Source organism: Aquarana catesbeiana, linkage group LG05 (assembly GCF_042186555.1).
Source record: "Aquarana catesbeiana isolate 2022-GZ linkage group LG05, ASM4218655v1, whole genome shotgun sequence".
Classification (NCBI taxonomy): Eukaryota; Metazoa; Chordata; class Amphibia; order Anura; family Ranidae; genus Aquarana; species Aquarana catesbeiana.
Window position 1 is genome coordinate 604,138,948 of NC_133328.1, and position 25,864 is coordinate 604,164,811.

The 25,864-nt window shown below is 46.2% G+C and overlaps 1 protein-coding gene across 1 annotated transcript in view; it reads right to left on the bottom strand.

Annotated features, from left to right (window-relative positions):
• Nucleotides 1-10,833: 10,833 nt before the first annotated feature.
• The window catches only part of LOC141146164 (uncharacterized), a 28,024-nt gene continuing 12,993 nt past the window's right edge, over nucleotides 10,834-25,864 (bottom strand). Inside the window, exons 2-6 of the mRNA XM_073632903.1 lie at nucleotides 14,786-14,910; nucleotides 14,616-14,687; nucleotides 12,976-13,065; nucleotides 11,700-11,832; nucleotides 10,834-11,651 (exon numbers count right to left, since the gene is read on the bottom strand). Of these exons, the coding sequence (XP_073489004.1) occupies nucleotides 11,351-11,651; nucleotides 11,700-11,832; nucleotides 12,976-13,065; nucleotides 14,616-14,687; nucleotides 14,786-14,910 (721 nt within the window). The 3' untranslated portion in view covers nucleotides 10,834-11,350. The remainder of the gene's footprint in view (nucleotides 11,652-11,699; nucleotides 11,833-12,975; nucleotides 13,066-14,615; nucleotides 14,688-14,785; nucleotides 14,911-25,864) is intronic.

Below are 25,864 nucleotides of genomic sequence, written 5' to 3' on the forward strand. Positions count from 1 at the left end.
CTGTATTGTAGATGGTTGGGGGGGCAATTAAACCATGGGTCAACTGCCTGTTTTACCGCCAAGCATGTGAGAGAGGACTAACTGTGTATGCACTGCCCACCTAGGGATATAAAATATAAAAATTAATGGTCTGGTTTTGATTGCTCTAAAGAGCACACAAATCTAAAGAGACTGCTGCTGTTTGTGTATTGTATCTTCAGTGCCTATATGTTAGACATGTGCATTCGTTTTCGTCCGAATGCATTTTCGTCCGAATTTCAGGTATTTTCGATATCGCGAAAGCGCGGAATCCGGAAACTGAAAGATCCGACATAAACAAATGCTTTATTTTCGTTGCGACAACAGTTCGATATAGATAGGAGATTCAACATGACGCTGACAATAACAATCTGTGTCTATCGAACCTGTGGTCGAATGTGCATAACCTTAATTCTATAGCCCATCCATAGTAGTCCAAGATTATTCTAAAAGATTCGACATAGAGAGAAAAGATTTGACATAGAGAGAAAAGATCGCTGCTGGAATTGGGAGGGGGAAGTAAAATAAAAATAATGATGATGATGAATTTTATTGGCCGATTGTAACCAAAGAGGAGGAGCAGTAAAATAGCTAGAACCACGCACGTACAGCCAACTTACTTTCACTTACGATTTTCTAACAGAGAGAGATACACACGCTGAATCATTTCAGAAGACAGTCAATCTTAGCTGGTCCGTTTGTCACTTTGTCAGAGAACCTGAATTATTTATCAACTGAACATAAGCACAGCAGCAGAACAATAGTGAAGCAAGCTACAGTTCAACTTAACTTTTTCACAATAATCTGCTGCTATTGTGTTAGTGTTGTGAACTTGATAGATAGAGATACTAGTGATACTAGTGTTGCTGCTAGTGTTGTGATAGCCTCAGAGGCTGCCCGTGTTGTGAGGGGGGATTTATATATATATATATATATATATATATATATATATATATATATATATACATACACCCTATCTTGTCACCAGTGGTTTATTTAGGTTTTGTGCTGCCCTAGGCCTGACTAAACGCATGCACCCCCCTAATTTAAATACGACCCACCCCATCCTGTCGAGGCCACACCCCTTCCTGTTTAAGACCCACCCTATCATGTGTAAACCACGCCCCTTCCTCTTTAGGCTTATTTGGTACCTTTCAGGGGGGAACGGGTACCTGTTTCTGACAGGTACGGTACCTGTTTCTGACAGGTATCCTTCCCCACTTCCGGGAGACTGCACTGTCCCCTCTGAAGTTTGCCCCCCCTCCTCCTTCCTCCACTGGGCCATTCAGAAAGTGCAACGCGCTTCGCACATGTGCAGTAGGGAACCGGTCGGTTTCCCTTACCATGAATGATAGTGGTAAAACCCGAGAGCCAATCCGAAAATCGGCTGAGGTGTCGACATCGCTGGATCCCTGGACAGGTAAGTGTCCTAATATTAAAAGTCAGCAGCTACAGTATTTGTAGCTGCTGAGTTTTAATGCTATCACGGGGGGTGGGGTCTCACTGTGCCCATCAATTGCAGCCTCACTGTGCCCCATCAAATGCAGCCACTGTGCCATCAAATGCAGCCACTGTGCCCCATCAAATGCAGCCACTGTGCCCCATCAAACGCAGCCACTGTGCCCCATCAAACGCAGCCACTGTGCCCCATCAAACGCAGCCACTGTGCCCCATCAAACGCAGCCACTGTGCCCCATCAAACGCAGCCACTGTGCCCATCAAACACAGCCACTGTGCTCATCAATTGCAGCCACTGTGCCCTCAAACGCAGCCACTGTACCCATCAAATGATGCCACTGTGCCCATCAATTGCAGCCACTGTGCCCATCAATTGCAGCCACTGTGCCCCATCAATTGCAGCCACTGTGCCCCATCAATTGCAGCCACTGTGCCCCATCAAACGCAGCCACTGTGCCCCATCAAACGCAGCCACTGTGCCCATCAAACGCATCCACTGTGCCCATCAAACGCATCCACTGTGCCCATCAAACGCATCCACTGTGCCATCAAACGCAGCCACTGTGCCCATCAAATGCTAACACTGTGCCCATCAAATGCTAACACTGTGCCCATCAAATGCTAACACTGTGCCCATCAAATGCTGCCACTGTGCCCATCAAATGCAGCCACTGTGCCCCATCAAACGCAGCCACTGTGCCCCATCAAACGCAGCCACTGTGCCCCATCAAACGCAGCCACTGTGCCCCATCAAACGCAGCCACTGTGCCCATCAAACGCATCCACTGTGCCCATCAAACGCATTCACTGTGCCCATCAAACGCATCCACTGTGCCATCAAATGCAGCCACTGTGCCCATCAAACGTAGCCACTGTGCCCATCAAATGCTAACACTGTGCCCATCAAATGCTGCCACTGTGCCCATCAAATGCTGCCACTGTGCCCATCAATTGCAGCCACTGTGCCCATCAAATGCAGCCACTGAGCCATCAAATGTAGCCATTGTGCCATCAAACGCAGCCACTGTGCCCATCAAATGCTAACACTGTGTCCATCAAATGCTAACACTGTGTCCATCAAATGCTAACACTGTGCCCATCAAACGTAGCCACTGTGCCCATCAAATGCTAACACTGTGCCCATCAAATGCTAACACTGTGCCCATCAAGATTCCCGGCTGCTGCCTCCCGCACACATGCAGCCCACATGCCAAGCACGCCCATACACCGCGGCGCCGCTACAGAAAGCCGGCTGCCGTGGGCTGCATGTGTGCGGGAGGCGGGAGCCGGGAAGCTGCAAGACGGGTGGGGGGGGGCTTCCTCTCATGCGGAGGGGCAGCCCTTTTCGCCGCCCCCTGCAAAGTGCCGCCCTGGGCCTAGGCCTTGTTGGCCTAGGCCAAAACACAGCCCTGCTTGTCACCTGTCTGATCAGTGACTGATCACTATCACCAGTCCATTTTCTGAACTATACAGCAACAGCAAGTCAGCAATGTACCGTTCTAATGGAAAAGTGAAGGCAGGTAGAGGTAGTGGTCGTGGTCGCGGTCGCGGTGGACGACTTGCTAAAAAAAGTGGCAAGGTCTCTGCTACTAGTGCCTCTGACACTTCTGCCACCTCAAACATGCTGTCCACAACAGTGGGTGTCACCAGCAGTGCCACCAGCAAAGCTAGTTCCACCACCACCAGTTATAATATTAGTTTTCCTGCCAGACCACCAACATTTGCTGCCGCTTCCACTGCCAGTGCAGCGCCTCCTTCTCCTTCTACAGGTGTCATGGCTGCTTATTTTTATGGAATAGTCAAGAAACCTAGTAAAGTGGAGTTGCCTTTACACTCACCACTGCCAATCACACTGCCAGTGCCACTGCCCAGCTCCCCAAAGAAGCAATTGAGGGAGACAGCAGCAGAGACTTTTTTTTTATTGGCCCAAGAAGAGAATGATTTTGAATGTGATGCTCCTCTTTCCCCAACCACTGCAGACGTTTTATACACTCTTAGCCCACGGGACTTACAGTTTGACCTAGAGAAAATGCAAGAGGGATATTCTGTGAGGAGTAGGACAGGTAGCAGTCCACTTTTTTCATCTGCTGCTAACTCCCCTTCTCCCTCTGTTATTATGGAGGAAGAATCCTGTGATGATATCACCGACCTCCCAGTCCCCAGCACCCCTGCCTAGCAGCACTAGTTCTAGTTCACCAAGTGTAACTGTAGTGGCAACAGCTTCCACCACTGTTGTGCTACCTGCTGCAGCTATATCAGCCCTAAATAGAGATCAACAGGGTCAAGGGGCTGCATCCCGCCGCAGCAACTTTTGGAAATACTTTCAAACATTGGAAGGCGGGTTCTTTGCAAAGTGTAAATTGTGTGGGAAGCAAGTGAGCAGGGGTAAAAAGTTAGGTCATTTAACCAATGCTGGTATGAACCTACACCTTAAAAATTACCACCACTCTACTTTACTGCGGGCAGAGACAGAAAAAGAAGATGGTAGCGCAGGAAGCAGCATAACGGACTCTGACTGTACTGGTGGTACCTCCTCAACCACACCACTTACTCAGAGCACAGGAGGCAATAGAGAGGGTTCAATTAAGACAAACCATCCACATGCAGTAGTTCCACTGCAGGCCCAATCAGGCTCCTCATCCTCCCAAGGACATCATCAGACTACCCTAGATAGTTTTGTTGGCTTTAGTTCCAAGGGCATGTCAAAACAGCAGGCCAACAAGATCACCCGCCTCATTGGCCAATTCATTGCTGTTGGAGGAGCCTCTTTTCGCATGATTGAAGGGGAGCCGTTTAAACAGCTCATGCATGCCCTTGCTCCACGATACGTTGTTCCTGCACGAACAACTTTCAGCAGAAAGATTATTCCAGCACTATACCATTCCTGCGTTGCATTATTGAAGGAAAAAATGGCCAAAGCCGAGGGTCAGACAATTCATTTGACCACTGATTTGTGGACAGCTCCCAGCGGTCAACACGCTTTCCTGTCTTTGACTGCACACTGGTGGCAGGCCACTGTGCCTGTTGGTGGTGGCACTAGTGTAAGAGTTCAAACTTCATCAGGAAGCAGGTCTGCAGCACAAGACCAGCAGTGTTATCAAGCTTTCCTGCTCCACACAGAAGTCCATGATGATAAACACAGCTCTGCCAACATATTGCGGGCAATTAGATCGATGTTGGCCAATTGGTTTGGAGAGTGGACAGTCACCAATGTCTGTTGGGTTCATTGTGGCAGCCGGAGGTTCAAGATGGATCTTTTGTCGGTGTGCGCTGTTCTGCACACATACTGCATTTACTGGTCAAGGGTGCAATCCCAGTGGAGAAAAACAACAAGATTGCTCAAATCTTGGACCTTTGCAGAAAGATTGCAGGGCATTTCCACCGCAGTGTAGGGGCTAGTCAACTGTTGAGGGAGGAGCAAGAACAATCAGGGCTCCCCATACATCGCCTGAAACAAGATGTCAGCACCCGGTGGAACTATACCCTGGAAATGCTGGACCGCATTTTGGAGCAAAAGACAGCCATCCACAATCTATCATCCCGCCACAGTATTGGGATTGATTCCACACTGGGACATGATGACTGTTGTATAATTGGGCAGCTTGTTCATGTCTTAAAACCCTTTCAGAATGTGACAGAAAACTTGAGTCAGAGCAATGCCAGCCTAGGACAGGTCATACCCTTGTTTACTTATCTCATAGATAAGATGGGATCGTTCCTAGAAAACAGTGAGCCTGTTTGTGGCAGCCCACTTCATGCCGATATAGCGTCTTTCATCAGAAAGCTACAAGATAACTTAAAAGATCGGCAAAATGACCGTGTCCGCAAAAGCCCTGAACTCATGCTGGCTTCCCTGTGTGATCCCAGGATCAAAGGTAAACTGGCACTCAGAGACAACAGCCTCTCCTACTGGAAAGGAAAACTGATTGAAAGGGTCCGTAATTTGCAGCAACAGAGATATATGCCAGATGAGGCCGGTTTGGAAGATTCACCTGCCATGTCTGCTATTCCAAGGCCTGGCACCATCACTCAAAAACAACCGAGTGGAGCATGTGCATGTTGGGTAGAGGCACTTGACAATCTGGTGGATGCAGGTGAAGCAGCAGGTAATCGAGAGGAGAGCAGTGCCTCTGAAATGGTCAGGGCCTACCTATATGAATCACCTTTGCTTCCTACAGTGGACCCTTTGACCTATTGGGATGGTAAGAAAAGTTTGTGGCCTGGTCTTTTCCTGGTTGCCCAGCAACTACTATCCTGTCCTCCAACCACTGTGCAAAGTGAGAGAGTTTTCTCTGTAGCAATAACTCACTGTGGAGCTGCTGGTTTAAGCGGGTCTGTTACCTTCACTCTCCTTCCCTCTGTTTCACCAGCACCGGGTCTAGGGTTTCGTTGAGTTTACCTCTGAACGTCACACGCACCAACACTGGAGTACGTTTTCAATGCTTTATTAAACACTTGACTTAGGAAATAGCAGGAAAGAGGCGGAAAGGAAACGGCAGAAGAAACTCAAACATCTTCTTGTAGGGTTCTTTTGACAAATGTCTTGGTAGAATTCAGATATTATATGGAGTGCACTCCCCTCGTGGGACACACTCCTTGCTCGCCTGGATAGGCCTCTCTCACTAGCCTAGCAGCCAGTACGCAGCACGAATCAAAGTCTCTGCCACAGACTTGTTTGGGAACAAAACCCCCTATGATCCTCTGCCACAGGATGTATCAGATTTTCTGTAATGAATGTCAGTCACAGTGCCTGAACCTTTAAGCCAACCTGGCAACACTATGCTGTACAGTTACTTTCGGATACGTCCTCCAACCGAGTCACCAGGCCCCTCTATAGACCAGCACTTTGCGTGATCCCTCCAAGACGGGTCCTCCCCTGGGATCTCCTCGGTTGTCCAGCTTCGTCACACAGGACCGACAGCTCAGGACCATTCCTCGGCCGCGGTGGTAGGCCCCAGACAAGCCTCTGGACCCACCCCTGCGCTGCAGTATCGTGGGCCTCCAAGAAAGGAGGACCACGAGGTAGCTCCTTAATGCATACCTGTCGGCCAGGAGGGCCAGCAGGTGGCTGTAAAACGAACCCCAAAATATGGCGTCTGTCCCATAAATACCCTCGCCCAGAATGCAACTCGGAGGACCACCTCCACCGAGTTGTCTCTGGGACAGAAGAGCATCCATACGCTTCAACACATTGCCTTTCCAACACTAACCAGTGATAACAGCGAGAAAGAGGCAAACTTAACCTTCCTAACAAACAAATTACTAAATTTACCTAACATGCGGTAGATTGCAAATCTACCAGCGCTACATACTCCCCCCACTACAGTAGATGCTATCCCCAACGTCTGTCCAAAAAAACAGTGACAATAACACCCAAGCCTGAGAGTAAGCATTTGAGTTTCTTATAACTTTGGACAGACAAAGAGAGAGAAAAGGACAGTATAAAGACACTATAAGACTTACATCTATAAAACATTATGTTTACATCCGCAAACAAAACCACAGTATGATTGTACATAACCTCACTATCTAACTAGCTGAAAAGCCTCCCAGCTTAATAAAAGATCCGATGATCCCTGAAAAGGAAACATAGTTAAACACACATATGTATATCCTGTACAAAATTAGGAGCAAAGCCTCATTAAAAATTATGCTCTCTTCCTATAATCTATACCAAAAAAATATTCTTTAGGAGTCCATCCCTATATAAAATTCTTTTTTTTTTTTTCACATGAAACATCTAGCTAGCAAAAGGAAGTCCTTGGATTTAAACACTGAACAGAATAGGTAGACCTTGACCATGCAGATCTCTTTACCCTGACGCTAACTAGCTAAATAACTTCAAAGTTCTTTTGTCCATAGTTACCAGTAAAACTGGGGATCTGGCAATGTCAGTGGTTTTCCCTCTTTATACACGGTGGTAATAAAATATACAACATTGTCCTTTCCCGGCCTGCAAATTACCACTTTGTCAGCATAGATGTGCCGACCAAAATTCCAATGTTCAAAGCATCCATTAAAACGTTCATCCATCTTAACAGAACATCCAGTCTTTCTGAAGGGCTTAGGTACAGACAAATAGTCCCAAACAGCCTCACCGTACCAAAGTTCCCGATTAGTTTCAATCTCCTGCATGATATCCCGGGGTACATAGGGGAATTCCAAACCATACTCTGCTGCCACATGCTTGTTCAACATCCTCTGTAAGCGAGCAAGGTTTGGCAATGATCTGTCTCTCCCCATAACAGGCGGTACACAGGAATCCAATGATTTGCTCACCATAGACCCAGCCGGTGTCTGTAGTGAACTAGCAACTTTTGGCAAAGTCCCATCAATAGTACTTTGTGGCTCCACACAGGATGACGTCTTCCCAGAACTCAGGGCTGTCCATTCAGGGAAAGTCATAGTGGAGGCAACATCCTCACTTTGTGACATAGTCTTAAATAGGTCATCATCACCGGAAAGATCCGGCATGGATTCTATTTCCGAATCTCCCAACTCTTCCGCTGGCAAATATTTATTTACAGTCCCAAACACATTCCCCAACAGTGGCTTACCCGTTCCTGATTTGGACTCTGGTAGCTCCGGTTCAGGTAACCTCTGGGGTAGGCCTCGACCACGGCCGCTGGAAGCCTTTACATAGCCCACCTTCCTTTGAGTAGGCACCACAGGAGTAGGCGTAGTGGACGCAGAAACCAAAGTAATGTCCCTTGATGAGACAACAGCAGCAGTGTCTCCTTCTGGAACATTGTCAGCAACAACAGGCAAAGTGGCGGCCTGTCGCTCTCTCTCTGTAGCGGTAGAAGCTTCTACTGTGGCGATACCTGTTGCCCAATCCATCCGATAAGCACGGGGCGACGTGGTAGGTTGCTCCACCACAAACAAGTACTCTCCACATTGCGGACATCGGCCAAATGGACGAAGATGCACGGCCAATCCTTTGCATCGATGGCAGGTCATGCCCAGTCCCTCAACATCTCCTGAGGTATACAGGACAAACCTCCCCTGCAGCTTCAAATGAACTCCAGTATGCGTAAGCAGAGTTCCAGATAGCACAGTATTCATCACGGTGCTTGTAGGGAACATTCTCGGTCCCATAACTGGTTGCATCGCCGGAAAAAGACATAGCCACACTCTGATCTTCTCAGCACGATCACGAGGCTCCTCTTTTCCTCTGGCGCCAAACACATACACGCGTCCCACGCGGGAACAAGTAGAGTAACTCCTCCCACTTATTCTTCTAGTCACGTAGCTCTCGGGCCTTTTACTGGCGCCCGCCGTCTACGCACTCAGAAATAAAGTCCTGCAGTTTTACCTTTTCTCTTCCTGAAAGATTCTTTTTCAAAGTCCAGCTCTCTCCGTAAACTCCCGGTAAAACACTCCACTGGGTTGCGAGAATTGACGGTCAACAAATCCCAGACGAGCCCCCACATGTAGCAATAACTCACGGTGGAGCTGCTGGTTTAAGTGGGTCTGTTACCTTCACTCTGCTTCCCTCTGTTTCACCGGTCTAGGGTTCCGTTGAGTTTACCTCTGGACGACACAAGCACCAACACTGGAGTACGTTTTCAATGCTTTATTAAACACTTGGCTTAGGAAATAGCAGGAAAGAGGCAGAAAGGAAACTGCAGAAGAAACTTAAACATCTTCTTGTAGGGTTCTTTTGACAAATGTCTTGGTAGAATTCAGATATTATATGTAATGCGCTCCCCTCGTGGGACACACTCCTTGCTCGCCTGGATAGGCCTCTCTCACTAGTCTAGCAGCCAGTACGCAGCACGAATCAAAGTCTCTGCCACAGACTTGTTTGGGAACAAAACCCGTACGATCCTCTGCCACAGGATGTATCAGATTTTCTGTAATGAATGTCAGTCACAGTGCCTGAACCTTTAAGCCAACCTGGCAACACTATGCTGTATAGTTACTTTTGGATATGTCCTCCAACCGAGTCACCAGGCCCCTCTATAGACCAGCACTCTGCATGATCCCTCCAAGACGAGTCCTCCCCTGGGATCTCCTTGGTTGTCCAGCTTCGTCACACAGGACCGGCAGCTCAGGACCATTCCTCGGCCGTGGTGGTAGGCCCCCGACAAGCCTCTGGACCCTCCCCTGCGCCTCGGTACCGTGGGCCTCCGGAACGGAGGACCACGAGGTAGCTCCTTAATGCATACCTGTCGGCCAGGATGGCCAGCAGGTGGCTGTAAAACGAACCCCAAAATATGGCGTCTGTCCCATAAATACCCTCGCCCAGAATGCAACTCGGAGGACCACCTCCACCGAGTTGTCTCCGGGACAGAAGAGCATCCATACGCTTAAATACATTGCCTTTCCAACACTAACCAGTGATAACAGCGACACCCACCGGTCAGCACGGAAACACACACAACGTCAGCCAAGTTGGAACAGAGGCAAACTTAACCTTCCTAACGAACAAATTACTAAATTTACCTAACATGCGGTAGATTGCAAATCTACCAGCGCTACATCTCTATTACTGGGAATATCCTTAATCCACACCGTGCACAACTAATACCCCATTTGATGGGACAAATAACGTTCCTCAAATTTAACCTCCCCAAGCTGGGTTACCCTACCCTTAACTTGTGAGACCTGAATCATTGTTTCCATGTGAAGATAGATGGGACTCAGATGAACCATCCAAATATTGAGGAAAATCATTTTTTTTATTTTCTTACCACTTAACACAATAGCAGTTGTCTACTTGTCTTTGGTGTGACCCCAAGATTTAAATAGAATTATATTGTTTTAAGCAATCCAAATTTTTCCCTTTATTCCTTCCATCACCCTTTTTTGTAATGAATGTTGTGTAGAGTGACTAGAGTGTGTGTGATTGCATGAATGAAAGTTGTGTGAATGGACAGTAACAAGGGTTGAAGCCTTGACGTGGCGCCACTGCTCACGTGTTGCTGTCTTTGTAAATACAAATAGCAACGTGTGCTAATTTAACCATTTTTGTATGATGGTCTGGAAATAAGAAACAATGATTAAAGATGACCTCAACAGTATGACAATTCCTCTTGATGGAGAGACTGTCAACTCAAGGATCAGAATATGTTACCAACACAACATAGCACAAAAAAGCATACAGTTGGAAACGTGATTTTATGCAAGATAGATTCGTTGGTCACTGCTGAGCTGCATCCAGATGCCCAGGACCCCTCCCATTTGCCATCTCTGACCCTGGGGACACCAGGGCCCTCTCTGATCCTCCGCCTGTTTCACGACCATCTGCAATTGTCCAAAGTCACCAGTGTGAGTAATCTACCCTGCTGCCATGTTACTCAAGCCCTGGAAATGATGACATTGATCGGACATTCCGACAACAAAATCCATGGATTTTTTCCGACGGATGTTGGCTCAAACTTGTCTTGCATACACACGGTCACACAAAGTTGTCGGAAAATCCGTTCATTCTGAACGCAGTGACGTAAAACACATACGTTGGGACTATAAATGGGGCAGTAGCCAATAGCTTTCGTCTCTTAATTTATTCTGAGCATGCGTGGCACTTTGTGCGTTGGATTTGTGTACACACGATCGGAATTGTCGGAAAATTTTATAGCAAGCTCTCAAAGTTTGTGTGTCGGAAATTCCGATGGAAAATGTGTGATGGAGCCTACACATGGTCGGAATTTCCGACAACAAGGTCCTATCACACATTTTCCGTCGGAAAATCCGACCGTGTGTACAGGGCATTAGGGTACAAATTGGTGGAACAGCCTGGGAAGACTCTATCATGAACAGTGGAGCATTCTCGTGTGACTCCGCCCCCCAGCAGCCCCAAAATCCTCCAGTTAAATTTTTTTTATTTTTAACATAAACAAAACAAAACAAAAAATAGAATAAAAAAAAGTTATAAAAATATATTCTCCCCAAACCTGGTGACCAGTCGCTGTAGGGACATATTAATGCCAGCCATCTGGTCACCAAGGTACAGAGTAGCCTCCAGTTGTCTCCTAAGGCTACGATGGTACCTCTCCAGAGCCACATAGTGATGGAGCTGCCGGTGATTGTGGAGGGCCAAAGAGTGACACAGCCTCCTTGTTACGGCATATTGTCTCTCTTGGAACTCCACAATGCGCCGCAGATAATCATTCACATGTGGCTCTGGAGGGAGGGGGTTGTGTACTGGTCCTGGAGTGGGTGGAGAATCCGCACCAGGACGCAATGGGGAGGAGGCACAAATGGGTGTGTCCAGGTGGGGGCATAGTGATGAAGGGTGGAGGAGAACATGCCCTGTAGAAACCGCTGGGGAGGAAGGACAGTCAGCCCAACCAGACGCGGGCAGGTCCAGGCCTTCGTCCACCGGGTGGAGGTGAAGGATGAAGACTTCACCTGTGAAGAAAAGAAAATACATTAGATAGATAGATAATACAATACGCATGGCTTCTTCACCCTAACATTATATAAAGGCAAAGATCTCCCAGCCCTTGTAGACAATCCTGTAACATCTTGAGATGTTTTCACTTCCATACCAGTTTTCCATTTTTGATATTCAGTGAGATGCACCTAATCAATTTGTGTGTAGGAGATAGTGGTGTCTGTGTCAATTCGCTGCGTCATACCAAGTTTGCAGAGCTGTGCAGGAAGGTGTAGTACTTTACTGTACTCTGACCCGGGCGGAGCTGAGTGTCCTCCCCGGCCAGAGTATAAAGGGATTCCCATCTACACATTGAGCAGTGTAAAGGGGAATCTCCCAAAGATTTTATCCGCTTGGTCGCTCGGCCGGCTGGAGAAAATCTAAAGGTGTAATGGACGCCTAAGTGCTGACCGTCGTGACCGACCACTAACTAATCTACCTCATCCAGACTGACTGACTGTCGCAAATATGGAAGATCAGTTGCACTTGCAGAAAAACATATCAGCTATACCAGCTTTTAACATTACACTCACCAAAGAGAAGCCATTCAAGCCATTGCATTTGGGATGACCTAATAAAAAGTTGTTTAATAAAACATAGTAGGCTACTTTTTAAAGTTGATCATTTTATATGGCCAGGCTACTGATTGAATAAGCCCCACTTCTGTTCTAGGCTAGGTAGGTTACTCACTCCTGGTCTAGGCTAGGAGGTATAACAGGTATAACATCATGAGAAAAGTGTTAATGTATGCATTCGGGGCTTGCCAGAGATTGAACATGTCCAGGGATTGCCAGCCAATAGCTGGAGATTCTTGTCTGACACACCCCCTCCAGCCTGCTGTGTTATTCACAATGATTAACAGTGATTGGCTCAGACTGGGAATCTGAACTGCAGCAAGAAGGTGGCGTGATCAGGGACATTGAGGAAATAACAAGCACAGGTCACGCTAACAGGAAGGCTGGAATCAGCTGCAGAGGGGAACTAATATAATTAATAATTCCAGCTAAACCGAAGCCTTGCAGAATAAATCACAACCATTTCTAGACAAGGTATGCAATCAGCATTTCATATTTAAAATACTATATTTGCCTGGAAAATACAAAAAAAGTTATGCTTACTCCCTGGATCTGCCGCGTCTGGCTGTTCTTCTGCATTCCCAGCAGCCTCTACAGGGCAGGTCTCCTCCACCTCCTGCTCAGCCTCAGCAGCTGTTGATTAATGATAGAAAAGAACATTACAATCTGCAGTGTACAACAATCTCACACATTAGTACAAGAACATTGAAACATGTATGATCACTCAGAAGATACCAGCAAGATTATACTAACTTACATGTGGGCGTTGCTGCCTCAGCCTCCTCCTCCTGAGCCTCCCCCTCTGACTGGATGACACCTATTTAACTGGTTCCCGACCGGCTCCTGTACATTTACGTCGGCAGAATGGCACGGCTGCGCAAAGTAACGTACCCATACGTGCCTGCCGCGAGCTCCGTGAGTCGGGTCGTGGGTCCCGCGGACTGGATCGTCGCGGGGATACTCACGATCGCCTCACAGAGAGGGCGAACGGGGAGATGCTGATGTAAACAGCATCTCCCTGTTCTGCCTAGTGACAGTGTCACTGTTCTCTGCTCCCTGTCATCGGAGCAGAGATCAGTGACGTCACACACACAGCCCATCCCCCCTACAGTTAGTGATCACTCCCAGTACTGATTTAACCCCTCCCCATCCCCTAGTGGTTAACCCCTTCACTGCCAGTGTCATTTATACAGGAATCAATGCATTTTTATAGCACTGATTGCTGTATAAATGACAATGGTCCCAAAAATGTCCGACATGTCCGCCATAACGTCGCAGTCACAATAAAAATTGCTGATCGACGCCATTACTAGTAAAAAAAAAAAATATTAATAAAAATGCCATAAAACTATCCCCTATTTTGTAAACGCTATAACTTTTGCGCAAACCAATCAGTAAATGCTTATTGCGATTTTTTTTTACCAAAAATATGTAGAAGAATACGTATCGGCCTAAACTGAGGAAAAAAAATGTTTTTTTATATATTTTTTTGGGGATATTTATTATAGCAAAATTGTAAAAAATAATGTCGCTCTTATTTTGTTTATAGCGCAAAAAATAAAAATCGCAGAGATGATCAAATACCAACAAAAGAAAGCTCTATTTGTGGGAAAAAAAGGACGTCAATTTTGTTTTGGAGTCACGTCGCACGACCCCGCAATTGTCAGTTAAAGCGACGCAGTGCCGAATCGCAAAAAGTGCTCTGGTCAGGAAGGGGGTAAATCCTTCCGGGGCTGAAGTGGTTAAAGGAGAAATGATGAACCTTACAATGTTCAAGCTTCAAATTACTATGAATAAATATACTGTAGTGTATATAGATAAAATGAATTAACCATTAGCATTGCAATACAGCGCAGGTCACTAATGTTTATCTACAAGGCAGGGACATGCATTCACTATTTAGAAAAAATCAGTAAAAAAAAAAAAAAATACGAGGCACTTACCTGTCCTGGTTCCAGCGGCGAGTGCTAGGTGCACCGCCACTGATCAGGCGCCTCAGTTCAGAGTGGCAACGTTCTGTCAAATTACGTAAGTTACGCAAGCGCTTGCGTTCCCTGACAGAGCGTTGCAGAGGCTCTACCTGTCACTGCTTGAGCGAGAAGCAATGACCCTGGAATCGACAATGGAAGGCTAGACAAATGGAAAAGGACCCACTGCATTAGTGTCACTACTACAGTACTTACTGCACGTTGCTGATGTGGAGGACTCCTGCTCCTCCGCCCTCTGCCTCTGGCGGCGCTGGGCCTGGATACGATCTTTAAATTAAATCAAACACATCATGGTAAATTTTGCGTCGGATGCTTGACAAAAAAAATGTCCTGCACACATTGCACAATGCAATGCTAACACCAACCTTGATGAGCCAGGAGCTGGGTGATCTCATCCTCCCCTACACCCGCTAGGAGCTCCTTCTCATGGGGGAGGAGAGGCACCTGCTTCCCTCTGCGCCCCGACTGCCTGCGCTTACGCGCTATGGAACTGCAAAACAAAAAGAGAAAAGGTACGGGTTCCACAATTAAACTAAAATTGTAATCTGAAAATGACATCAACACATGAAACACATGTAGAATGAACCCGTAGAATCAGGGCCGTCTTTAATATTGACTGGACCCTGGGCAAAAATTTTATTGGGCCCCCCCCCCCCATGCAATTTCGCTCTCCACCTGCCCTGAGACATACAATAAATAGCAGCTAGACTTAAAATCAGTTTACTGTATCAGATCAGGCAGCAATTGCGATTGGTTGCCAGCGGTTACAGCATATGATTACTGCTTACTGACTGGTTGCTAGAGGTTACAGCACACATTACAGCTCACTGATTAGTTGCTAGAGGTTACAGCAAATGATTTCTGTTTGTTAATTGGTTGCTAGAGATTACTGTACAGTAATACTGCTCACTGATTGGTTGCTAGAGGTTACAGCACATCCTCTCCTCACTGCAGGGAGGCATGATATACATATGAATGCTGCCTTTATTTACATATCCAATGCCGTTGGCCGTAGCTATTTACTTATGAATGCCGCCGCTATTTACATATGAATGCCAGTTATTTACATGTAAACACAGAGTCTGCAGGTGAGTCATCTGTACACAACAATAGGGCAGAGCTGGGCAGCATTAGTAGCAGCACTTCACACTGAGATATCCGGACACAGCACAGGACTAAAACTTCAAGGGACAAGGGAATTTAAATTAGGATAGTTGGCAAGTATGAGGCAGCTGCTTTGGGCCCCACAACAATGACAGGGCCCAGGGCAGCTGCCCCTTTTGCCCTGCCTTAAAGATGGCCCTGTGTAGAATGGAACAAAGCAAATGAAATTTTTGGATTTGGCGCATTTTTTCATGTAGCACAAGATGTGCACATTTATTTACTAACCAAATTTATTTTAAGAAAAATGTATGCTTTTTTGGTGCACAACAAAATATAAAAGACAGGATTGGGATTGTGCTAAAAGACAGGATTGGGATTGTGCCGACTGCCGAGTAAATATAGATGTCCAGTCCACCTTTCTAATTATTACGCGCTTGTGTGAACTGCGTATGGTGTAAAATTTCCTTTCTTGTTTCTTTTGCAAAGCATTAACCCACTTGCGAATGTGGACCCCCCCATCCACTTTTTTTTTTAAATATATTTAACTCTTTTTATTTTTCAATAACAAAAAATGTAAAACCCAGCGGTGATCTAATGCCACCAATAAAAGCTCTATATGTGGTGGAAGAAGAGCATAAATTTCATTTGGGTAGTAGGGATGAGCTTCGAGTTCGAGTTGAACTCATGTTCGACTCGAACATCGGCTGTTCGCCAGTTCGCCGAACAGCGAACCCCTTCCCTGCCAGTGTCATTTTTTTACACAGTAAAATCAGTGCATTTTTTGAGCTTTGATCATAGTATAAATGATGATGGTCCCAAAATGGCATCAAAAGCGTCAGATGTGTCCGCCATAATGTCGCAGTCACAATAAAAAACGCTGATCGCCGCCATTACTAGTAAAAAAAATGATTAATAAAAATGCCATAAAACTATCCCTATTTTGTAGACACTATAACTTTTGTGCAAACCAATCAATAAACGCTTATTGCAATTTTTGTTACCAAAAATATGTAGAAGAATACGTATCGGCCTAAACTGAGGAAAAAATTTGTTTTTTATATATTTTTTGGGGATACTTTTTTTTGGGAGCCACGTCTCACGACCGCGCAATTGTCAGTTAAATCGACACAGTAGGCATGTGCAATTTGTTTCGTTCTGAATTTGTTTTTTAATGAATTTCGACAAATTCGTTAATTCGGAAATATCTGAATTAACGAAAACCCATTTACCGAATTTTTCCGAATATTCGTAAATTCGAAAAATTTGTGCATTCGTAAATTCATACATTTGTAAATTCAAACATTCGTACATCCGTAAATTCATACATTTGTACATTAGTAAATGAATGAATTCGTAAATTCGGAAATTCGGAAATCTGAAATAATAATTAACTAATAATAACTTAACTATTACTAGTAACTATTAAATTATAGGTATTGTAATTTCCTTTCAAATTTGGCTGTTAGTGAACGTAACACATACAAATTTATCAGAAGTTATGAATGATCCGAAATAACAAATGCTGTATCCAAACGAATGGAACGTAATGAATTAATAATAATAAATAACGATAATAATAATAAAAATGTTTTATTATTATTATTTATTATTAATTTGGTGCGTTCCATTTGTTTCGATGAAGCATTCGTTTTTGGATAATTCGTAACTTCGGATAAATTCGTATTTGTTACGTTCACTGACAGTAAAATTTGAAAGGAAATTACAATACCTATAATTTAATAGTTAGTTACTATTTCAGATTTTGGAATTTTCGGGTTTTTGGATTTTCAAATTTCGAATTTATAAATTTCCGAATTTTCTAATTTACAAATGTACGAATTTACGAATATACGAATGTAAGAATGTACAAATTCACAAATGTACGAATTTACGAATGTACGAATTTACGATTGTACGAATGAACGAATTCACGAATGTATGAATGTACGAATGAACGAATGTATGAATGTACGAATGAACGAATTTACGAATGTACGAACTTACGAATTGCAATCATAACGAATGACCTGAAAAATGAAAAAAAAAATAAACTAATGAAACGAAAACGAAAATGAACACATTTTTTGGCTGTGCACATGTCTACGACACAGTGCCGAATCGCAAAAAGTGGCACGGTCATTTGGCAGACAAATCCTCCAGGGCTGAAGTGGTTAAAATGTAGAAAAAATAAATAATCAGACACATTACTTACTGTTTTATGTCGCAGAATTTTTTGCGACAGGCAGTCGGGTCACTCCGATGGCGATAGGTCTCCTCAACCCTTCTGGAGATCTCCTCCCACTTCTCCCGCTTCCACTCCTAAGTGGTTTCCCTGGAGCGGGGGCCACACAGCTGCATCCAGCAAGGAAGCGTTTCTCTTACAAGGACCTGTGACTCAATGTGAGTCCACATAAGGTTTCTGTCAGGGTATCACCGGCACCGGACCTGGGCGTCGGCGCGCGCCTATGCGCCGGCGCGCTCCATTACACACTTCTCGGCAAGATTGTGGTGTTCCCGGGCGTCAGCGCGGCGCTGGGGCGCGCGCGGGTACGCGGCGCTCGGGCGTGCGCGCGTGTGCACGTGCGCGCGTACGGGCGTGCGCGCGTTCGCGATAGCGCCGGTTTGGCGCCAAAGTGCACATAAAAATCCCCCTGTGCCTCTGGCTCATTGCTGCTTCGTCTCAGCTTGTGATTCGTGTAAACCTGAACCTGATTGCTGTTACCTATCTGACCCGGCTTGTTTGACTACCCGTTCCGCTCCTATCCGACCCGGCTTGCCCGACTACTCTTCTGCTACCTGCCTGATACCGTTGCCAGTCCTTGCCTGCCTACCGACTCTGCCTCTGCCTGCTGTCTTCGCCTGCTTCTTATCCGTGCTGACCCGGACCGTCTGACCCTGCTTGTGCCTGCTGTTGTCCTTGCTGTTGCACCTTTAGCTTCAGCTCCAGTGATCTCTGCATCTACAAGTGTTCCTGCGTGCTGTCTCCAGTGTCTACCAGATCTGCAGTCCAGCCATCCCTGTAGGATCTCTCCTCTCTTCAGCTCCAGAGACTCCGCTCTACAGGCACTCCTACCCCACTGTGCTCAGGAGATCACTGTTCCCACTCCAGTGACTCCTGAACCAGCGTTGTATGAGAGGTCTTCTCCTACAAAGTCAGGCTCTACTACCAGGTACCTAACAGTACGAAGCAGCCATGTCTGAGCCTGCAGGAGATACCTCTCCACTGAAGGAGATATGCACACACCTGGCAGCCCTCACCCAAGCAGTACAAGCCCTCCAGGATAATTACAACAGACTGGAGGGACAAGTTCAGAATCTGGCAGGGTCTAACCCCCCTGCCTCTTCTTCAGCTGCTGCTCCAACACAGACTGCGTCAGGACCCGCAGTTGTGATGCTCCCGCCTGAACCACAGGTTCCCATTCCGGAAAGATTCTCTGGAGACCGGGCTAAGTTTCGGGCCTTCCGCAGTGCCTGCCAGCTCTTTTTTGCCTTACAGCCCAGAACTTTTTCACTAGAAGCCACTAAGGTTGGATTTGTAATTTCCCTTTTGCAAGGGGAGCCTCAGACCTGGGCCCATCGTCTACTTGAAGGGGACTCTGCTCCAACTCAATCCTTATCCGCCTTCTTCCAAGCCATGGCACAATTATATGAGGACCCTCAACTGACGGCCTCGGCTGAATCTGCCCTGTTCGCGCTCCAACAAGGCCGCAGACCTGCGGAGGACTATGTTACTGAATTCAGACGTTGGAGCGCGGACACACAGTGGAATGACGCGGCCTTGCGTCACCAGTTCCGCATTGGACTGTCTGAAAGCTTGAAAGACGAACTTGCTCGTGTAGGCATTCCAGATACCTTAGAGGCCTTGATCACCCTAACCATTCAAATCGATCGTCGCCTCCGAGAACGACGATCTGAACGATCGGTTCAACCCAACCGTCCGACCTGGATGACAGCCCGAGCTCCGATGCCTGCAACACGCTACTCCCCGGCTTCCAGTCCTAATTCAGTCAATACCACACCAGATACCTCTGAACCAATGCAACTGGGTGTGATGCGACCCGCTCTGTCCCCTGAAGAACGTGCCCGACGTCGGCAATTAAATCTGTGCCTTTACTGTGGTGGGAATGGGCAGTTCGTCCATAATTGCCCAGTTAGAATGAGTAAGTGTCCATCTCCTATACTTAACAGTTTTTCTGCTTTATCTACCAATTCCACCCACCTTGCCATTCTTCTCTCATTACAGCTTCAAGAAAGGACACTCCAAGTCAACGCAATTATTGACTCCGGGGCATGCAGCTGCTTTATAGACTTAAACTTTGCTAAACAGCATAATATCCCTTTGCAGACCAAGACCCATGGACTTTCTGTCTTTCTTGCCGATGGCTCCCGTATCAGATCTGGACAAGTGACACAAGAGACTCAGCCATTATCCACTACAATTGACTCTCTGCATAAGGAATTGCTGATCCTGGATGCCATTTCCTCCCCTATGTTCCCCATTATCCTGGGCATCCCCTGGCTACGGGCTCACAACCCACACATCCATTGGGCCTCTGGAGAAGTGAAATTCCTGTCATCTTACTGCCAGGAACACTGTTTGGCAGAAGACCTGGATTCCCAAGCTACCTTGCTTTGCCTGGACTCCGACCAGAAAAATTGTCAGGCCATTCCCAAACATTATCATGACTACATTGACGTCTTTAGCAAGAAGGGGGCAGATTCTCTTCCACCTCATCGCCCCTACGATTGCCCCATCGAATTGCTGCCAGGATCCGAAATTCCCTTCGGACGCATCTTCCCTCTATCCGAGAAAGAACAAGAAGTGCTGAAGTCTTACATAGATGAAAACTTGGCCAAGGGATTCATTCGCCATTCCACCTCCCCAGCAGGTGCAGGAATATTCTTTGTTGCTAAAAAAGACAAATCTCTCCGCCCGTGTATTGACTACCGAGAACTGAATAAGATCACGGTTAAGAATCGGTATCCCCTACCTTTGATACCCGAACTGTTTCAGAAATTAAGGACTGCCGTCATTTTCACCAAGCTTGATCTAAGAGGGGCCTATAATCTGATCCGCATTCGGGCTGGGCATGAGTGGAAAACAGCTTTTCGGACCCGATTCGGGCATTATGAATATTTAGTCATGCCTTTTGGACTCTGCAATGCCCCTGCGACTTTCCAACACCTGATTAATGATGTGCTTAGAGACTTCCTAGACCTGTTTGTGATTGCATATCTAGATGATATTTTGATCTTTTCAGAATCCCTGGATCTCCATCGAAAACATGTTTGCCAAGTGTTGAGTCGTCTCCGCTTACACAGACTTTATGCAAAAGCGGAGAAATGCGAGTTTGAGCAAGAAAGCATTCAGTTCTTGGGCTTGATAATCTCCTCAACTGGCATCAGGATGGATCCACAGAAGGTTTCTGCTGTTCTGGATTGGCCGGTACCCCTAGACAAGAAGGGGGTTCAACGATTCATCGGGTTCGCAAATTTCTACAGAAAATTCATCAGGGGTTTTTCTGCAATAATCGCACCAATCACACAACTAACCAAACAGAATACCCGTTTTTCCTGGAATCACCTAGCCCAAGAGGCTTTTGAGAATCTCAAGAGACTTTTCACTTCAGCACCAATCCTCAGTCACCCTGAACCATCCTTGCCATTTATTTTGGAAGTGGACGCTTCTGAAATAGCGGTCGGTGCGATACTCTCTCAACGAAGGGGCAGTAAAAACGATATGCATCCTGTAGGGTTTTTCTCCCGAAAACTTTCCTCCGCGGAGAGGAACTATGATGTTGGAGACCGGGAACTCCTTGCCATCAAAACTGCATTAGAAGAGTGGAGGTACCTGCTGGAGGGAGCTATGCATCCGGTACTAATTTATACTGATCACAAAAACCTAGAATATTTACGATCTGCTAAAAGGCTAAGACCCCGACAAGCCCGCTGGGCGCTGTTTTTCTCACGCTTTTCCTTCCACATTACTTATCGGCCAGGTTCAAAAAATGTCAAACCAGACGCATTATCACGTATGCATGACAACCCAAAAGACTCGTCTGCTCCGGATACCATTTTACCTGCAAACAATTTTCTGCTCATACAAACTGATCTCCTCTCCCAGATCAAGGAAGCATCCTCTGAATCAGCCAGACCCACAGGGATTACCTTAAGTAACAAGGACGGATTGTTTTGGAAAGGGAGTCAAATCTTTGTTCCAGAGGAGGTTCGGGTCAAGGTCTTAGCACTTCTTCACGATCATCCACTGGCAGGTCACTTTGGGGTTCGAAAAACCTTGGAACTGGTACAACGTACCTTCTGGTGGCCCAATTTAAAGGACTTTTGCGAGAAGTATGTTAGCTCCTGTCCTATCTGTACCCAGAATAAAACTTCCAGGAGTCGAGCTTGGGGCCTGTTAAAACCCTTACCAGTACCCGATAGGCCTTGGAAAATGATATCCATGGACTTTATTGTAGAGCTTCCATGTTCTGAGGGGTGTTCTGCTATTTTTGTGGTAGTTGACCGTTTTACCAAAATGGCCCATTTTCTTCCATTAAAAGGAACTCCGTCAGCTATTGAAACAGCTCACATCTTCATCAAGGAGATTATCAGACTCCACGGAATCCCCGTAAACATAACCTCTGACAGAGGGGTACAATTTACCTCACGCTTCTGGAGAGCCCTGTGTGAGTCCTTAAAGATCAAGTTGGCTTTGTCATCGGCCTATCACCCTCAGACCAACGGTCAGACAGAGAGGACCAATCAGACTCTTGAACAGTATATCAGATGTTTTACTTCCTTTTCACAAGATGATTGGGTATCCTTACTGCCATTGGCAGAATTTGCCTACAATAACGCCAAGCACTCAGCCACCGGTCAATCTCCCTTTTTCGCTAATTATGGTTTCCATCTAACCTTTTTACCCGATTTTCTTCCAGAGTCCTCAGTTCCAGCAGTACAGAGTACGGTAGACTTCATCAATCATAACAACCAGATGTTGCAGGAAGCAATATCCAAGGCTCAGGCGGACAGCAAGAGGATCTTTGACCAAAGGAGAAGAGGGGAATTGAAGCTTCAACCGGGCGATCAGGTATGGCTTTCTACGAATAATATCAAACTAGCTTGTCCCTCTAAGAAGTTGGCACCTAGGTTTATGGGACCTTTTCCGGTTAGAAGGAAAATTAATGAAGTTTCGTATGAACTGACTCTGCCTGACTCTCTTAAAATTCATCCCGTGTTTCATGTGTCTTTGCTCAAACCTGCTGTACCTGATCCCTTTCCTGGTAGAGGAACTAGACCTCCTGAACCCATTGTGATTGATGGTAACGAGGAATTTGAAGTCGAGGCTATCCTCGATTGCAGGAGAAGACAAGGGCAGATCCAGTTCCTGATCAAATGGAAGGGCTACGGCCCAGAAAATAATTCATGGGAACCTGATAGTAATGTGCATGCTAGGCGCCTAGTTCGAGCCTATTTTGCTAACCATCCTGAAAAAAGGCTTTTGGGCACCCGGAGGTTGCCCCTTGGGGGGGGGGCAATGTCAGGGTATCACCGGCACCGGACCTGGGCGTCGGCGCGCGCCTATGCGCCGGCGCGCTCCATTACACACTTCTCGGCAAGATTGTGGTGTTCCCGGGCGTCAGCGCGGCGCTGGGGCGCGCGCGGGTACGCGGCGCTCGGGCGTGCGCGCGTGTGCACGTGCGCGCGTACGGGCGTGCGCGCGTTCGCGATAGCGCCGGTTTGGCGCCAAAGTGCACATAAAAATCCCCCTGTGCCTCTGGCTCATTGCTGCTTCGTCTCAGCTTGTGATTCGTGTAAACCTGAACCTGATTGCTGTTACCTATCTGACCCGGCTTGTTTGACTACCCGTTCCGCTCCTATCCGACCCGGCTTGCCCGACTACTCTTCTGCTACCTGCCTGATACCGTTGCCAGTCCTTGCCTGCCTACCGACTCTGCCTCTGCCTGCTGTCTTCGCCTGCTTCTTATCCGTGCTGACCCGGACCGTCTGACCCTGCTTGTGCCTGCTGTTGTCCTTGCTGTTGCACCTTTAGCTTCAGCTCCAGTGATCTCTGCATCTACAAGTGTTCCTGCGTGCTGTCTCCAGTGTCTACCAGATCTGTAGTCCAGCCATCCCTGTAGGATCTCTCCTCTCTTCAGCTCCAGAGACTCCGCTCTACAGGCACTCCTACCCCACTGTGCTCAGGAGATCACTGTTCCCACTCCAGTGACTCCTGAACCAGCGTTGTATGAGAGGTCTTCTCCTACAAAGTCAGGCTCTACTACCAGGTACCTAACAGTTTCGCTTCCTGCTGGTTGCAGCTTGTGTCCCCCTCCTGCGCCCTTTTTTGGATGATGGTGTTGGGGATGTTGCTGCTGCCTCCATAGAAGGCCCAGGAAGTGGAACGTCCTCCATGTCGAAATTCATTGATGCCATATTATTTGAAATTGAGACTGACACAGCATCGGATACCGCACCCGCCATTGCACTTGCGATTGAGAAACGAAAGTTAGCTGACTGTTGGGGTAGAGTAGTAGACCAATGAGTGAACGATGAAGATTCGACAAAGCAACGAAAAACATACAAACGTCGAATCTTTGGCTTATGGTGTCTGTCGAAAGTTCTAAGAAGATTTGACGGAGCAGCTAGTAAACTGTACGATGCTGCAATCATACATTTCCGGTCAAATGCATCCGCCCATAGGCTATAGAAAAATTCTAATGTTGGTTGACTAGTAAAATAATTAATAAATAATTATTAATTTATTACTAGTCATACAACATTAGAATTCTACTACAGCTAGCTTGTAGGCGGAAAATTTGACCGGAAATGTACGATTGCGGCGTTGTATAGTTTAGCTGCTCTGTCTAATCTTCTTTGAACATTTGACAGACACCATAAGCCTTCAATGACAGATTCGACCTTATTTAATTTGGATTTTCGGACGAATGTAAGTTTTTAACGAAAAACAAAATAAAGAAAAACGAATTTCGGGAGTAACGAAATAAATTTATTTTTAGGACGAAAACGAAATTCGGAAACGAATAAGGGGTTTTGCTTGGCTTAGATAACCTGTAACAGCTGGAGTGCAGTGTGCAAGGTGGACAAAAGCCTGTGTGCCAGTCTCCTGAAGAACAAAGTCTACTAACAGAAGATGCTACTTGTGTCTGGATGGGGAAGTTTTGGGGACATTGGGGATCATTGGCCTCACGTATTGTCTGGCCTACCTCATCCCTGCACCCCTCAGTACCTCCTGATCGGTGACAGAGCCCTTACACATATATACTGTATGTTGGTATTTTGCCAAGATGAGACTAAGCACTGGAGCGCAGCTGGGAATAAATCCAGTCCAAAGTGCATCCATTAAGAAGGATGAGATTCCCGCGCTGGGTCTTTGATGAAGCTGCACACCTCATTTGTATCAGGCCAACCACTTTCAGACAGATGGTTTCAGTGATGCTCCTGGTGGAAAATCCCATGGAGCAGCACAGTGATAACATTATGAGCAATGCAGAACATATACACACAGGGACGTTGAGAAATAACTGCTGCAGTATATGAAGTGTTATGCTCTGAATATCAACACAAATAAACAGACGTCAGTGCAGTGGAGGTTCAGGTCTAGGGGAAAGAGAGGGAACGGCTTTATATCTAAACCCTAGAATAATTAGTCTCTTATTGAAGAGGGGTCTGTGTTATTATTGTATTTCTACGAGACAGGCCAACTGGACCTCCTCCAGTTATACTGAGGAGCTACAAAAATCAGTCCTGGCATATATGTTAGTGACATATCATAATATCATATTTTTTTACAATAATATGAAAAGCAAGCCCTGGCACATTGTATATATATATATATATATATATATATATATATATATATATATATATATATATATATTTTATCTCACAAAAGTGAGTACACCCCTCACATTTTTGTAAATATTTTATTATATCTTTTCATGTGACAACACTGAAGAAATGACACTTTGATTTGCTGTTCCCTCAAAATAACTCAACACACAGCTATTAATGTCTAAACCGCTGGCAACAAAAGTGAGTACACCCCAAAGTGAAAAAGTCCTAATTGGGCCCAATTAGCCATTTTATCTCCCCGATGTCATGTGACTAACGAGTTACAAGGTTCCAGGTGTGAATGGGGAGCAGGTGTGTTAAATTTGGTGTTATCAATCTCACTCTCTCATACTGGTCACTGAAAGTTCAACATGGCACCTCTCTGAGAATCTGAAAAAAATAATTGTTCCTCTACATATAGATGGCCTAGGCTATAAGAAGATTGCCAAGACCCTGAAACTGAGCTGCAGCATGGTGGCCAAGAC